The 15,998-nt window shown below is 48.2% G+C and overlaps 6 protein-coding genes across 6 annotated transcripts; 5 read left to right on the plus strand and 1 right to left on the minus strand.

Moving 5' to 3' along the window:
- Positions 1-288: 288 nt before the first annotated feature.
- On the plus strand, positions 289-843 carry ATNIH1004_003954 (hydrophobin family protein; the record flags this gene model as incomplete). Its single annotated transcript, XM_033568626.1, has 3 exons — positions 289-580; positions 642-733; positions 790-843. The coding sequence occupies 3 exons, from the start codon at positions 289-291 to the stop codon at positions 841-843; spliced, it is 438 nt and encodes a 145-aa protein (XP_033427432.1).
- Positions 844-5,979: 5,136 nt separating this feature from the next.
- Positions 5,980-7,517, plus strand: ATNIH1004_003955 (uncharacterized protein; the record flags this gene model as incomplete). The annotated part of the gene is made up of 3 exons (XM_033568627.1): positions 5,980-6,255; positions 6,351-6,791; positions 6,903-7,517. The coding sequence occupies 3 exons, from the start codon at positions 5,980-5,982 to the stop codon at positions 7,515-7,517; spliced, it is 1,332 nt and encodes a 443-aa protein (XP_033427433.1).
- Positions 7,518-8,760: 1,243 nt separating this feature from the next.
- Positions 8,761-10,110, plus strand: ATNIH1004_003956 (uncharacterized protein; the record flags this gene model as incomplete). Its single annotated transcript, XM_033568628.1, has 1 exon — positions 8,761-10,110. The coding sequence occupies one exon, from the start codon at positions 8,761-8,763 to the stop codon at positions 10,108-10,110; it is 1,350 nt and encodes a 449-aa protein (XP_033427434.1).
- Positions 10,111-10,671: 561 nt separating this feature from the next.
- Positions 10,672-12,659, plus strand: ATNIH1004_003957 (MDR family MFS transporter; the record flags this gene model as incomplete). Its single annotated transcript, XM_033568629.1, has 5 exons — positions 10,672-11,083; positions 11,158-11,377; positions 11,457-11,819; positions 11,902-12,017; positions 12,082-12,659. 5 exons carry the CDS (start codon positions 10,672-10,674, stop codon positions 12,657-12,659), a joined length of 1,689 nt encoding a protein of 562 aa, XP_033427435.1.
- A 463-nt stretch (positions 12,660-13,122) lies between these two features.
- On the minus strand, positions 13,123-14,329 carry ATNIH1004_003958 (uncharacterized protein; the record flags this gene model as incomplete). Its single annotated transcript, XM_033568630.1, has 4 exons — positions 13,123-13,184; positions 13,426-13,510; positions 13,567-13,893; positions 13,979-14,329. The coding sequence occupies 4 exons, from the start codon at positions 14,327-14,329 to the stop codon at positions 13,123-13,125; spliced, it is 825 nt and encodes a 274-aa protein (XP_033427436.1).
- Positions 14,330-14,808: 479 nt separating this feature from the next.
- arp1 (scytalone dehydratase arp1) lies at positions 14,809-15,529 on the plus strand (the record flags this gene model as incomplete). The annotated part of the gene is made up of 3 exons (XM_033568631.1): positions 14,809-14,837; positions 14,994-15,051; positions 15,131-15,529. The coding sequence occupies 3 exons, from the start codon at positions 14,809-14,811 to the stop codon at positions 15,527-15,529; spliced, it is 486 nt and encodes a 161-aa protein (XP_033427437.1).
- Positions 15,530-15,998: the final 469 nt, after the last annotated feature.

The following is a 15,998-nucleotide window of genomic DNA, read 5'->3' on the forward strand; positions in this document are numbered from 1 at the left end:
CTGGTTTCTTTAAGTGGTACCAGACAAGAATACCACTTGCACAACTGCCCCTAGCTCCTGATAAATATGTCAGCTCATCCCTGCGCGACAACTTCGGTAGAATGGAATATAACTTCTCTAAGGGCATGCACTGCAGAGAAAAATGCCATATCTGGAACTGGAATGCAGTTTAACATTCCACAAATAACATTCCACACAACAGCTTCCCTTTTTATAACATTATTCTCTTCCCTCCTCTTCCTCTCGGACACTTTGTTTTATTTCTCAACAGAGCTTACATAAAACAAAATGAAGTTCAATATTGGCCTCGCCCTTTTCTTCGCAGCAGCAGCAGTTGCAATTCCCACTACGGAATTCCACCATCAGGATCCAAGTGTGAAATTCCCTGCCCCAGAAGGCATGACAATCAAAGAGGGTGTGGACAAATGTGGCACTCAGGCTCAGCTCTCTTGCTGTAATAAGGCCACTGTAGCTGGCGATACGAGCCACAGTGGTGGTGTTCTCAGCGATTTGTTAGGAGCAGGGTCAGGCAGCGAGGGCGCAAGTCTGTTTTCGCAGTGTTCTAAACTACCTATTAACAGTAAGTTCTAAGCCATGATATGATATATTGGTGTTACAGGTTTACTAATGTGCACGAAAAGTCAATATCATCGCCATTAGCTTACAGGATTTGCTCAAACAGCAGTGTAAGCAGAATGTCGTGTGTTGCCAGACGACAGGGAGTTCAGCTGAAGTAAGTAAAATGCTGTACCACTATAAGTAGCACATAATAACAGATTAACAAAATAGAACTCCGGAGTGGGACTTGCGCTACCCTGTATCGCGCTGGGATCTATTGCTTAGCTTCTCAGTCCTTATGCGCGCGTGTTTTGTTTGTGCTTAGTATAATTATTTCTTGGTCTGAATCAGATTCTGAGATCCGGCACACTGTTCTGTGGTCGCTACATCGCAAACTTGATCGCCATCTAGCGAAACCGGAGAATATTATTTACCTTAGTACGAAAACCATTTTAGGTACCCTGAGCTTAAATACCACTTGTCCCATGTTGAACTGCAATCTCCAGACCTAGTTTTTCCATACTTCGCAATTGAGATCAAATCAAAGCTATTAAAGTCAGTCCGCTAACGTTAAAGAGTCTTTTGTACACATTGTTTTACTTTCCTCAGAAATCTTAATTTCTTACCATGGAGTCTACTGTCGACTTTTGTTTACCGGTAAGAATATATAATTCAAAGAAAGCCAATAACATAGACTTAATTCTCTTTGAGCCAGATTTCAACCCACGGTGATGATCTATTTCCCTGGCAGACTCCATCCAATGATGCTTTGCAGAAGCCAGATTTGGATGGAGGTAATTCATTCTTAATGCTTGTGTTCTCATCATTCATGTTTCCTCCAGTTAGCTACAGAGCACTTACGGAAGATTCTAGCTTTAAAAAAAACGCGGTTTACGCAGAGACTAGCCAATGCCACTTTCACGTCGGATCTAAACCGTGTACTTCCTGAATGATTGAAGATCTTGAGGACGGGTTCGAAGTAAAGAAGCCGGCAGATATGTTTTACAAGATTTGTGAAATATCTGCAAAGGAGGGGTTTTCAAAGCCATGAGCCCCCAAAGCTACCCAATGTACGGCAGGTTTGAAGCATCGAGACAAGCAGCATTAAGAATTTCACATCTTAGTCTATCTCACCATTGTATGTAGCACATTCAATTGGCGATTCTTGAAATCGTATATGCCAAACGACGTAGAAAAGTAGAGCAAACATACTAGGATACATAGTTGGGAACTAGACATTTGGCAAGCCAACAGAAGTAGGAGTAGTAGAACCGCGCTTGAAAGTAGAATATTGGCCATTTATCGCACATATTCAGGCGGAGGCAGTCCTCCACGAGGATCTAAAGATAAGATGCAGTCTTTGTTTTGAGTCTATCTATGACCGTTCACAAGTGATTTAGCTCGAAAAACATGTCCATTTATTCGCCGTTGAAGTGATATACAGTGTACAATTTATACGCGTGCAGCTTCACGATTATTGTAACTTTCTTGACGCTTTAAGTAGAAATAGCTAATAAGATCCTGCTATCCTGCTTTATTATTATTATTATTATTATTATTATTTTTTTTTTTGAACTTTTAAGCGCTTTTGGTGGTATGGTTTGTGGTTGAATTGCTTAAATATTTGACCTGCGCGTCGAACCAGGATCATCCTATAATTTTCCATGCGATAATTACAGTAATATTTGTCTTAGTTTCGGTATGAGAGCACTAGGATGACGTTATCAACTTTTAAACTATGTTGTCGGTTGAGACTTGGCCACAGTACCATCCCTCGGCTGGACTTAGTTAATACATGCACGCCCGATTAGTAAACAAGGAACTCGCACGCGGAGGCAAACATGATCAATATTTCCGTAGCATGTTCAATATAAAATTTTACTGTAATGAAGACCTGGTGCTTGTACGTTTACACTCACAGATCTCTGTACTCTACACCTACACCATCATCATGGATTCAAGGCCCTACCAAGTATTAATCACCGGAGAGAAAGACGCGAAAGGTTGCCCAGAGACGACGCAAGGTTTGTCTCCGACCATTCCTACTATTTTGGCTCAATTCACTCTTTGTCCTGGCCGTTGGCGTTTTTATCATGACTAGTACACGGGACCTCTTCTATAAAATAATGTGGACTTTGGTTTTCTGTCCTCTGGGTATGGGTGGAACAATGGGAGGTCTTATCAACTGCTTCATCGTCGATCATTACTACGGAAACAAGGCAGCTCATTTCACAGGAGTCCTATTGCTGCTTATTCTCAGCACCTACAATTATCTCTGTTACAGCCTCGATCGACATTTCGGATGGTTTGGAGCAGCTGAGCATCCGATGTGGTTTCACTGGCGCTATCCAATGATTTGGGCCGTCGGTTACTCTAATGGACTTCTCTTGTTCACGGATGAGGGCCAGGGGCGACTCGCCAAAATGGGGCTCTGATTGTGGGATAGTGGTGGGTGGAGCGAATACTCCCTGTGTTGAAAGGAATGGTAGGATAGGATTATAGGTGATCTTAACCAGATTAGGACTTCACGTATACGAAGTTGGTGCATTTAACCTTGATATCCGGGATACAAATTTATGTTCTTCATTGTCTAGTAGTCTCTTAGTTTAAAGACCTATATTGGCAACGTAAACTATCATTGCTCTTGCCACAAAGGTTGCTTTGGTAAGGAGAAAACTGTTTTAGCGAGAGGGAAATCTGATCAATTCGAGGTTTTTTTGACAACATAATTTTACCCCTGCCTTCTTATTAATGCACTCACGCAGTTAACCAATACCTCAATGCCCGTTCTTGTTGGGTTTCATGAAAGTTGCCGAACATGTGCCCGATAAGAGTTGCAACATGACACTCATTTTCTCCGGTTACGATGGTCGTGCTAGGATTTGATTTCTGTATAGAGTTAGCTAATCTCTGAGCCCATTCTGTCCTTTGCTGGCAGACTCTGAACTTCCCAACCCAAGCTTGAATCGGTCCAATAAATGCTCATCAGCCCCAGCAAGTAAAAGTGTCTGCCGCACTGGTGCGTTATACCACCACTCCGGTGCTTCCACAGCTTCAATATAGTTGTTCGAAGGACGCCCTTTCAGGTACGCCTGCACAAACCTAGTCGTGACATCTCGGGCTTCGATGTCTTTCGGTTCGTTGCTTTCTACACTCGGCCATTTATAGTCAAAGGATGCCCACGGCGGCAAAAGTATGGCACCCTTGATAGATTCGCGGACGACAAGGTTATGCACATCTTAGAATGATACGATAGGTGCGACAAAATTGCTAAGCACAAATTCACACCAGCAGAGTCCCCTGCGAACAAAACTTCCGAAGGTGAATCACCTGGTACAGTATCATGACCTAGTTACAAGGCTTTATCGTTCCTCAAAGTGCACTTTCTTCACTAGGTGGAAGCAATGGGTGTTTTGGGAATTGTATGTAAAGTTGTGCGAGCAATAAGGATATTACACCCAGTCATGCAAGTTACTATAAGGAATCTCACTGGGGGTACACATACTAAAAAATAGACCATAGAAATACAAACATTCTGAAATATCAGAATTTCTGCATGATACTAGGCAGTTTATACTTAAAGATCAACATATAGCTGACACAGCACTCCTTCAGCTTTTGAGGACTTATATTTACTTCAGAAACCTCGATAATTAGAAGAATTTTGACAAAACATGTGCTTAACTAGTTAGGTCAATTGCCAAAAGTCGACGAGACTTGGAGTGCCGATATATAGACCTGGAGGCCATTCTGATTTTGTTTAGTTGTTGCCTCCTCGCCCGATGGGAACACCGGCATTCGGCTCTGATGACAATACCATCAAGCTATGGGATCCCACTAGCTGCAGCACACTCTAAAGGGAAATTCTGATTCGGTTCGGTCAGATACCTTCTCACCTGATTGGCGAACACTGGGCCAACTCTGATGCGAGACCATCAAGCTACGGGATCCCACCACAAGCCAGCTGCAACGCACTCTGGAGGGCCATTCTGTCAAATAATATGGCCGTTGGTGGACCAGAATCAGGTGACAAGATCGGGCCCCGCGGAGCACACAACAAAAAAATCAAGAAGAATATAATCAAGGAGAGCCCGAACCAGCTCAATTCATTCAAATAAGAATTTTTCACAAATCGCACTCTATTTCCTCTTTGGGACTAGTCAAATATCAGATACTTTGTGGGTCTGCAGAACCCAATGTTGAGGTATCCATACAAGAAAGTCAGCGCATTTGCTTACACGGTGAAAGGATTTTATGGCTTCCTTGGAGTACCGCCCCATCCGCTTAGCAACAAACGGTGGTGTCCTTGCTCTTGGCCATGTATCTGGAAGATTTTTATTTATTATGTTACCTAGACTATATTGGTTAGCCGGGTTCGTATCTCAGGTATTGACACATGAGTCGGTAGATGCTGGGAGTAGCCCGGTTCCGTCAGCCTGCTGTGTAGTTAATTAGTTGCCCGTGCATAGTTGGTGGAGACGTTGCAGTAAATAGCAAGATACCGAGTCTACATATTTTATTAGGCAGTTGCTGCTGCTCTGGCCCGACAGACTCCCCGGACTAGTGTCCTCAGCCTTGTATCTTTCACGCTCCGCGAGATGAAACTTCCCAGCCTTCGTTGTTATCGGAACAGAAGCCAAGTAGTCTTTCTCTTGGCAACCGGGGGATTCCATTATTACAACATGCTGTCTCGTGTCTACTGTGTAGTGGCTTCGGACGCCGGCTGAGAGATAAGTTCAGACACGAAGAAAGTACATCCATGAGGTGCATAGGTCTATTCTGATGACCACCTTTCGGGCGGCGACCTTGCCGTATTGGTTTTTTGGGTACCCATGGGTAACTGTCAAATATACCACTACACCACAAAAAGAAGCGCTGTTTCAATATATACGTAGTACTGGTATATCTGACAGTAACCCAACGACCTGCCAAGAGCCGAAAGGCACATATATTACGGAATGACATATGAAATACCATAAAATGACTATGAACAGTAGTGGAATAGAGCATATATTACCATCATATATTTTTCTTGGCGGGTTTTGGGTCCAGGGTCGAGGTCCGACGAGCGAATAAGCCCCCTCTTCTCATGTGTCCAGCGTAGCATTTCCCAACAACAACCGCAGCAAACAGCCACGGATAGTCATTTGCCATGGACCTCCTTTCTGTGCCGAAACAAGCTCCCGAAACTAACAGACATAACTGTCATCAGGGATGGCGGATTTAGCCCGACATCACATCAATCCCTGACATGTTTTATTTTATCTATATATATAGACAAACCGATGCCTGTACATGTCGATCGCTTTTATAGTGCCCCATTATTGAATTTCCCCACTACCCTTGCCATATTCGTCGAGGACTCAAAAACCGGACATAAAATACCCCCGCTCCCCTCAAGGATCCTGTGGGTCGCAGATCATGACTGACTTTACCCGGCTGAAGGCGTGTCTCCGCGACTTGACAGGCGCCGTTAAAGAGCTCACACATCACATTCCTCACAATGGGGATTCCGTGGCAGGCTCTAGGCATGACATTACCCCAGGAATCTTGATACCCCCGGAGGCACCGCCTGAAGCCCATCGTGCTCGCAAGTCAACCCTGGCGGCGATTCATCAGTTAGAGGTTCTACTTGGGGAGCCTACTGACTTCCTTCAGCGCCTCGCCATCCAGGTAAGCTACAAGGAGGGGACTGAGGTTTGTAGGTGGCCTTTCTCTCTGCTGATGAATTGGGTGGATGGTTGCCATAGAATCAACTGCTCGCGTGCGTACAATGGCTCGGGGAATTCCAGGTCCTTGCCTGCATCCCTCTCCATGGCAGTGTTCCGATGAAGGATGTTTCCGACCTCGCAGATGTTCCTGAAGCCCGGCTCTGGCGCGTGGTGCGCATGACGGCGACTGCAGGATTCCTTCAGGAGCCTGAACCAGGCTCCGTTGCCCATACAGCGCTGTCAGCACTTTTCTTCACCAAGCCATCCCATCTCGACGCAGCCATGTTTCTCGCCGGCACCCTTTCCCCAGCAGCCTTGCAGATGGCAGACACAACAAAACACCTCGAATGGTCTGAACACCCCAAAACTAGTTCCTTTGCGAGCCACTACGAGCAACAACCCCGGCTGCAGCGCCAGTGCATGGCCTATTTGCGGTACGCAACGGGAGACGCAAGCGCCACAGGAACAGACATTCTGACCTGTCTTGAGCGGCTCCGTGGGAGCAACGCACATGTAGTTGAGGTATGAAGCAAAAAAAGAAGAAAAATATTGAAACTTAATATGCTGCTTTGCAAGTCGAGATGTATCCAGCATTCGCCAACGGGAGCTAACATGTTGATGATTCATTCATAGGTAGGAGTGAAATCCACCGCCCGATGTATCGCGCTGGCAAACCAGTATCCCACACTACAGTTTACGGCGCAGATAGACCAGTCTGCCATGATAAGTTCCCAACTGGGAGACAAGCGATATAAAGGCGAACAGCACCCCCGCGTCGTGTTGCAAACGCGTACCCCGGGGACAGTCCAACCTGTCCGTGATGCGGCCATTTATCTTGTCCACCTGCCATCACCCTCACCCCGTCTGTCATCAGACTGCCTGGCTGCCCAAATCAGTGCTGAGCTCCGGGCCCATATGGATGTCTTGAGAATAAATCGCTCTGCCACGCTCGTGCTCACGCCGCGTCTGCTGCCAGAAAGCCGAACTGTCGGCCCTGAAGTAGAGGCCCTGGCGCGGACGCGAGATCTTGCGTGGCTACAACTAACTAACGATGGAGAGATGGAGATGTCGGGGTTTATGAGTATCCTGAACAACATCAGTGACAGCACGGGCCGATTAGTATTGGCGAACAAAGTCCAGTCGTCCAGTACGGGGGCGGTGGCATTGGAGGTTGTGTACCAGGCGTATACCGGTAGCATCCATAATTGTGGCGATGTGGCAGGAAACTTGACACGGGAATTGCTGTGACTCCGAGTTCTCTACTCTATGGACTACGGCAGGCTGATCAGGGAACATATTACTCCATGCGTAGCACTTACTATATTCTTATTGTTGTGGAATTCAGGGGAAGTGATGCCCAGGGAGCTATTCTATAACTGAGCCTTCTAAGCGGTTCCCTATATTCTCATTGTGTTCAACTATCTAAAAGATTCAGGTGTAGCATTGGATCGTTAGTACTCCGCACCGTCAGGTCGGGCGGATTATAGTGCTACCGTAACACTTATCGCAAGCGAGGTTTGGTACATTACCAGGTAGTTCGTTATTCAGATAATTAATAACGACGTCCCTTCAATGCTCATGCGAATACGAGCACCGTGTTCCATTTCATGACTGACAAACGCCACGTTGCTGGCCATAGTCGGACTGTGGCACGGTCCCACGATCGACATCGACACGCCGTGCGCCATGCAGAATTCGGGCGCAGCATTAGAGAAGTGATGGTAGTACGGCGGACTGAATCGGGCGGTGTTTAAAGTTAAAACAGCCACATTTCCTTACACACATGTGATATATCTATATATATTTGTCCACACTGCTCCATTCAGTCCGCCGTAGATACGAAGTAGCAAGCCACAGGTCCTCGGGGCACGGCACTAAATTAAAGTCCGCCCTAGGCCTGCCGCTCTAATACGACCGTTTACGAGGCCTATATCTTGCATGTAACAGCTCCATGTCGATTCGCTTCCAATGGGCTTCTTGGCCTGTCTGCCTCGGCATCCAATGTGATAATATCCCAAAAAGGAGACCGATAGCATCCAGTGTCTTGTTCTCTTTACCATAGACGAGTGAAAACCGCGACACAGCAATAATTGCGTAGCAGGAAGGTGGAAGAGGGGGTGGAAGAGATGATGTGAGATTTTCGGATTGGATACTACTGCTGTTGTGAGGGCGAAACACAACACAACAATGACACGGACGCAGCCCCGATCTTCTCCGCGCTCAGGAGGTGAGCACTAAACACTTAATATTGGAGACGAATGGGAATCATTATAGGGCTCTAAAACTCCATCAACGTGGAAGCCATGAGCACTAGTTCTGATCAATCTCCATTGGCACATGTAATTAGAACAGACAAACCATACTCAGTATATATATGAAGGGGTTCGTCCTCCCCCCACAGCAAGTATGCACTATTTTGGTGCCCATTTAATTCCAGGTTCTGAAATCTGCGTGCAGATCGATTGATATATTACTTCCTGTCCGATCATCCATGGTCACCACGCAGCCCTCCGAGTCTTCGGGCCGCCAGAATGCCATGTCCCAAGCTGGACCCAAACTGAGGGACAGTTGCCACGGGTGCGCAGCGTCGAAGCTTCGGTGCAGCAAAGAGAAACCTACCTGTGCCCGTTGTGCAAAGCGAGGGGTCGTCTGCGAATACTTCGCCACGAAGAGGGCAGGCAGAAAGCAAGGGAGCCGCTCCAACAATGCCCCTGCTCCTACCACTACCACTACCACCCAGACATTACCAACACCGAGCTGGCCTGCTATCGCCGCATCCAGGATGATGGCCTCAACGGGGGGCCTTACATCCGCCTCTCCAAATTCCCAACTGGCCAATGACTTGGACTTTGCACCTGACCTGCTTTCCCCTGCAAATCACACGACGGTATCGACCCCGGCTGTACTAAATGCCCAGTTGGACGACTTTCTGGCCTCTCCCATGTGCTTCTCGATGCTTGACCCCAGTGATGTCAACGGTTTGTCTGACTCCACCATGATTAATACAACGGATGGATATAACTTCCTCAACTCTGGCGGAATGTCGCTGCATGGGTTGTCGGACAATGCCTTGACAACACTTGAACAATCCCTCGGTGACTTCTCATCCTTCAAGCCTCAGAGCCCACCGAACAGTCGGCCACCAACCGTCGAGGAATTTCCACCACAGAATACACCCTGTTCTTGTTTGACTCAGGCTCTGGGGCTCTTGAAGCAGCTCTTCCCTCCCGGTGTGGGATGCTGCCAACCCCCCAAGAAACCAGTCAGGGAGCACGGCCTGCATCCTCTCCCAACCAACCAGTCTGTCATTAGCAACAATAGGAAAACCATCGATACCATCAGCAATATGCTCCAGTGCTCATGCTCGCAGGACGGCTACCTGCTCTCTCTCATGTCTTTGATCGTCTTCAAAGTCATGGCGTGGTATGCGGCAGCCTCCAGGCGTCCCGTCCTTTTGAATGACCGTAGCCCGATACTCAACGGCAGTAGTCACCAGCACCGAGAGCATTCTGAGGAGGTTCAGCACACCCCCGGGCTGGGGGGTAGCGATACCGCTGATGATGAGGACCAGGGTCGCATGGCTGCTCAGCTGGTCCTGAGCGAGCTGCATCGGGTGCAGCAACTCGTTAATACCTTGTCGCAGCACTTGAAAGCCAAGGGGACGCGGGGTGGGAGTAGTAGTCCACCTACGAGCGCATCTACAACTAGGTCGGATCTCCTTCTAGATAGAGAGGGTACATTTCAATTTCCTTCAACAATATTAGAGCAGTTCGCAGTAGACCTGCGCCAGCGACTGCGGGCTTTATCCGCCGAAATCGTGGATATACTACGGCATAGATGATCCTCCCATCGGCAGATGAGATTGAATTGGCACATGGCTCTGTGCATAATTCTAATGAATAAATGGCCCGGATTCACCAATCACTTTCCCTATGGTGTCTGAAAATAGCAATGTAACTCTAGTAGACAAGCAGCATGGAGGTGGTGTTAAGCTTATTGCCACGCCACCGTAACATCGTTTCTCTTCACCCCCAATAAGATGTGCGTCACGCATCCGGGGTATTCTTTTTTCTTTTCTTTTTCTTTCCCCGTTAGAATGTAATGTTCCGCACTCATAGTGGTCAGCCTGTTGCCCGTACCGGACACCGAGTGAAACAAACCAGGGGCCAAAAAAAAAAAAAAGACCACAAAAAAAAAAAGACACCTTGTCATGTGCCGAAGTGTCAGATAAGCACTAGGAGAACGGCTTCAGCAGACTTTGACCACACCCTAACTCTGAAGCGGGGCTATCGGGATATTGGATGGGAATACCGTTTAAGGTTGTTAAAAATGGGAGGGGGCCTATGTATTCCCAGTCCTTCATGTTGTCAATCCATCCACGACGGCATCTGTTGGCCTCGCTATGTCCCTCCCAGACACACCTCGTGATGACGCATCCCAGGAGACTTCCTGTCCTCAAACCGCCCCATCAGCATTGGGGGAGCCGGAGAAGAAAGCGATTGCCCATCCCGATGATGATATCCCTCGGCCACAGGAGGAGGAATATCCCCACGGTGTTCACTTGTTCACTATCATCCTTGGCCTCGTCTTGACGATGCTTCTAGCTGTCATGGATATGACAATTCTAGCAACCGCCATCCCCCCGATCACGGACGAGTTCCATAGCCTAGACGATGTGGGCTGGTACGCATCGGCGTTCTTCATGACGGTGGCGTCGTCACAATCCACTTGGGGGAAAGCATACAAATACTTTGACCTCAAAACCGTATTCCTCCTTACGATATTTGTGTTCGAACTAGGCAGTCTGATCTGCGGTATGTTCCCTTTCTCCCACCGATGATGATACGATACTAATCCTCCATTTCTAACTGGGTTGGTTTACTTCCAGGCGTCGCGAAGAACAGTGCTACATTGATTGCCGGTCGAGCTGTGACCGGCTACGGCGCTGCAGGTGTGCTCGCTGGCTGCTACACGATCGTGGCCTTTGCGGTTCGACCCGAGAAGCGACCCGCATTCGCAGGGGTGTTAGCGGCCACGTATGGAGTCGCCTCCAGCATCGGCCCTGTGATCGGAGGGGCCTTGACGGATCGTGTCTCCTGGAGATGGTGGTAGGTGTCCCCTTCCTGATCGGCCGTCTCGGGAAAATTAAGAATAACCGTGTGCCCTGTCTATGCCCATAACTTGCAGTTTTTTCATTAATCTTCCCATTGGGGGGTTGTCGGCGGCCATTATCTTGTTGACCTTCAAGACACCGCGCATGTCACGCACAGAGAAGGACGCCAATGCGCCGTGGCTGGAGAAGGTCCGCCAGATGGATCTCGTCGGAACCTTCACAATCATGGCGGGCGTTGTCTGCCTCCTGCTGGCCCTGCAATGGGGGGGCGTCGCCAAAAACTGGTCATCAGCCCCTGTCATTGGGACATTGATTGGGTTCGGCCTAATTACTCTTGCCTTCCTGGTCATCGAGTATCTCCAGGGAGACCGTGCACTACTGGTCCCTCATATCCTAAAAAAACGAGTCGTGTACATGGGATGTATCGTAAGCTTCTTGTAAGTGTGATTCCGGATGATATGCCGCCCCTACAAAACCCCATTCGGATGGAGCATTCTCATCTTCTGTCATTATCACCAGTCTTGGAGGCGCAGAATTCACCCTCATCTACTACATCCCCATCTATTTTCAGTCCATCCTAGGCACGACAGCTCAGGACAGCGGAGTCCGCAATCTCGCATTCATCATTGCCGTCAGTGAGTCTTATTAGCCCATCAGGGAGCCCCTGTCCTCATAATGTGCTCACCGTCGTCCCGGCAGCTATCTTTACCGTCATCTCCGGCGGTGCAATCACTGCGACGGGATACTTCACCCCCTTGGTGCTCATTGGTGCTGTTCTCACCACTGTCGGCACTGGTCTAATCTACACCTGGTCGCAAACAACCCCAGCCGGGGGCTGGATCGGCTACCAAGTGCTCACTGGGATCGGCATCGGCCTTTGCTTCCAGGCACCCATCATGGCAGGACAGGCGCTGGCGGACCCTGAAGACGTGTCACCGACAACGGCCATGATGCTCTTCTTTCAGACGATGGGCGGGGCATTCATGGTGTCCAGTGCACAGGCAGGGTTCACGAACACGTTGCTTAAGCGGTTGGCTGAACGTGCGCCCGGCGTCGATCCACAAGCGGTGATTGCGGCAGGCGCAACCAAGCTTCGTCAAGCATTCCATGGCCCTGACCTGGATGCCATACTACATAGCTATATGGACGGACTGAAGGTCGCGTTTCTGATCATTCTGGTTTTGGCGGGCTGTGCAACAGTGTTGAGCCTTGGAATGCCGTGGACGTCGATCAGTAAGGGTGCAAAGGACAAGACTGAATCTCAACCGTCTGTATAGTACTATGGGAAATTCAGAAACCCGCGGGTATATCTTATCTAGGCAGTACTGGGCACTGTAGAGTGTCTGAACTCATATCCTGCAATTAAAAATCTATCTGCGACACTTGACTACAGTGTATTTCAAGCGTAGGACCCAGGCTAGTACTCAAACTGTGGAAGTATATCACTGACCAAAGATAGATAATGGTTAAAGTTATACTATGTTAGCGTACTAAATCTGCTACGAGATCATCCAGAATTGGTAGTATCAATGGAGCATTCTAGAACCAATATATGTTTCCAAGGGGACTTCATATATATGTGGACTACGAGGAAGAGCCTCTGTTTGTGTACTATCAGCACCGAAACAACTCGTCTCGGTTTAAGTATTACATGTCATAGGCAACCCTACAAGAGCCATGAACACTCGGTTGCAGGAAATGTCAAGGGGGATTTGTGTATATCTTTATAACAGCAACAGATTACAGGTCGACAAGAAATACGTAGAAGAACATCGCTTTTAGAGCGTTCTGGACCTCATTATCTAACAGCGGAAGCCCCATGACTTAATACTGGTACTACCTGCGATATACATTATCTAGGGTAGCTAGGCGGGAGATTGTATTGCATTAAGGCCAGTTGACAACTCTGGCATGAATGAACACCCTTCTGTGGACTCGACATATTGAAACAATTCGACAGCGTCATATTTCCCAGTCCAGCTGCATGTCCATATTATGGACAGCCACCATCAATCCCGATCGTCTTTCCATTCACCCACTCACCCTCCTTACTCGCCAGGAAGACAACGACCCGTGCAATGTCAACTGGGTACCCGTTGCGGACAAGGGGTGACGCATGGGCAGCCATCTAGCAAAAAATGTCAGCTGAACTGGCGAGCACCAACCATGGGGACCAGAACCTACATCTTTTAACTGGGCATCAGACATTTCCTCGCTGTTTGGGATGTAGTGTTTAGCAACCGAGTAGAACATGTCAGTGACAGTGCCCCCGGGCGCAACAGCATTGACGGTGATCTTTTTCTTGCCACAGTCGACGGCGAACACCCGTACAAAAGATTCAATGGCTCCCTTGGAACCGGAATACACCGAGTGGTTGGGAACGGTGAAATCCTTGCTCGTGTTGGAGCTCATCAAAATGATGCGGCCGCCCTCATTGAGGTGCTTGTAGGCCTCACGGGCGACAAAGAACTGACCCCGGGTATTGATCACGAACACGCGGTCAAACTCTTCCTGTCAATGGAAATAACATTCTCAGTCACTGTCGTTTGGGATGCTCTCGTCATCTCTCCTATAGCATGGGGGGTTCCTTCCTTACCTCTGTCACTTCTGCAAGATGTCCAAAAGAGACAACTCCGGCATTTGAGCACACAATATCGAGGGCACCGTAGTGCGCCACAGCTTCATCGAAGAGTCGAATTGTCTGGGAGACGTCTCGTACATCCGCCTGCAGTGCAATGGCGTCTGATCCCAAGGATTTGATCTCCTGCACGATGCTTTCTGCTGGCTCACGGGAGTTGGCATAGTTGACTATGACTTTGGCACCCGCACGCCCAAGCTCAACTGCCATGGCTGCCCCAATACCCCGGCCAGAGCCGGTGACGAGGGCAACCTTGCCATCCAAGCGGAATGGTAGATAGGGGGGAGTTTCACCGTGGATAGAGCCCATTTTTGTCCTATTCAGTGAACACAGGCTATAAACAAGGAGTGGATATTTAAGATTGCAGGATCTGAAGATGTGCCAGGTAGAATGATAGTCTATGGGATGTAAAAGTTCATCTATCGAGTGGTATTTATGAAAATAATATCCACTGTGCGGCATAGAAATGGCCGGTGAGTAACTACCAAACTACACAATGGGTCACCTTGCGGAACTGTGAACCCTCAATATGCCGATCTTTGTAGCAACCGATTAGGGCCGACTTACAGATCTCGGCAGTGTTGTAGGTCTGACGTTCGGAAACCGACACGCCCCCAATAACCGCTAGCAAGGTCACTCACGATTACAGAGCTCTAGTGCCCTGGGACCTGTCAACACAATAAAAATAAAGGTATCCCGTCCTTGATCCCTTGACCCGCAGGTGAATAGTCGCCTTTCACAATTTCAGGACTCTATCTTTTCTATCCGCTTGATATCTGCTAGAAACTATGGCTGCAACTCCTACGTTTGAGGGCGAGTAAATCTAGATACTTGATCAACTTTAGCTGCTTACCGGCCTGCAGAGATTACCGGCTGTCAGGCAGCTCTTTTCGAGTGGGCAGAGAGCTACGATACAAAAGTATGAACCGTATACGTATTTGCATGCAGACCAGTGAATCTGACCTGATAATAGGACTGGGATCGTTTACGCCAATGCATTGCTCCAACACTCAGAGTCAGACACCCCTTCTGTTCGGTCTATATATTAAATATATACTATATATAGATTCGTGGTGGGAATTGCATCTGACATCTATGGTGACGGTACAGGTAGACTACCGGTCCTTCTTGGACAAGATCTGGGAAGCCATGCCCGCGGAACAATTCATTGCCATGGCCTCGGATCCAAAGTTCCTGGGCAACCCACTTCTCAGGACACAGCACTTTATCGGAGCCTCACGATGGGAAAAGGTAGGTGACGACGAGATCATCGGCCGACATCAGGTGCGCGTGCCGCACCAGAAGTATACCGATAGGACGTTCACGACGGTGGCTGTCAAGGGTCACTCACACGGTGCTGGGACAATGAGATATAAAAAGGTGGAAGGGGTGTGGAAGTTTGCCGGGTTATGCCCACATGCCCGGTGGTTTGAATATGACTACGATAAGGTGTTCTTGGATACAAAGGAACATTTTAACCAGCCTCAGAATGGAGTAGATCATGCTTGAAAGTGCTGGTGATAGGAAAGGTTTGACAACCCTGGCTCAGAAGAGGGGCTACTACAAGTGAATATTCCACATGGTAGAACGTGCCGGAAACGTTAAAACTTCAGCAATGATGAGGCTTATTCTACATAATTAAGGACCTTCTATCTAGGGTCTTTGTAGCTCTTGTTGGGTTCATTTTGCATCTACTTGTGTAATTAGTCCGGATCAGGATATATCCTAACGTATCCCAGTTTAGTCCCTACTTCCAGTTTCAAGACGTATCATGTGAAACAGAAGCCATAGATCTTGCACTTTTGATAATCCATTAACCATTCTAAAATACTGTAAGACCGAAGAACGACATTATGTGGCTGAGACATCGATCATCGCCAAGGAGGACGCTAATTGAAACCCGAGGATCGGAATCCGACCATCCTCTTCCTGTCGGCCCAAGGACCTAATGGTAATATCGGAGTCCGATCCAAGAAAA

This window comes from Aspergillus tanneri (assembly GCF_003426965.1).
Source record: "Aspergillus tanneri strain NIH1004 chromosome Unknown AapTan_3_pilon_pilon_pilon, whole genome shotgun sequence".
Classification (NCBI taxonomy): Eukaryota; Fungi; Ascomycota; class Eurotiomycetes; order Eurotiales; family Aspergillaceae; genus Aspergillus; species Aspergillus tanneri.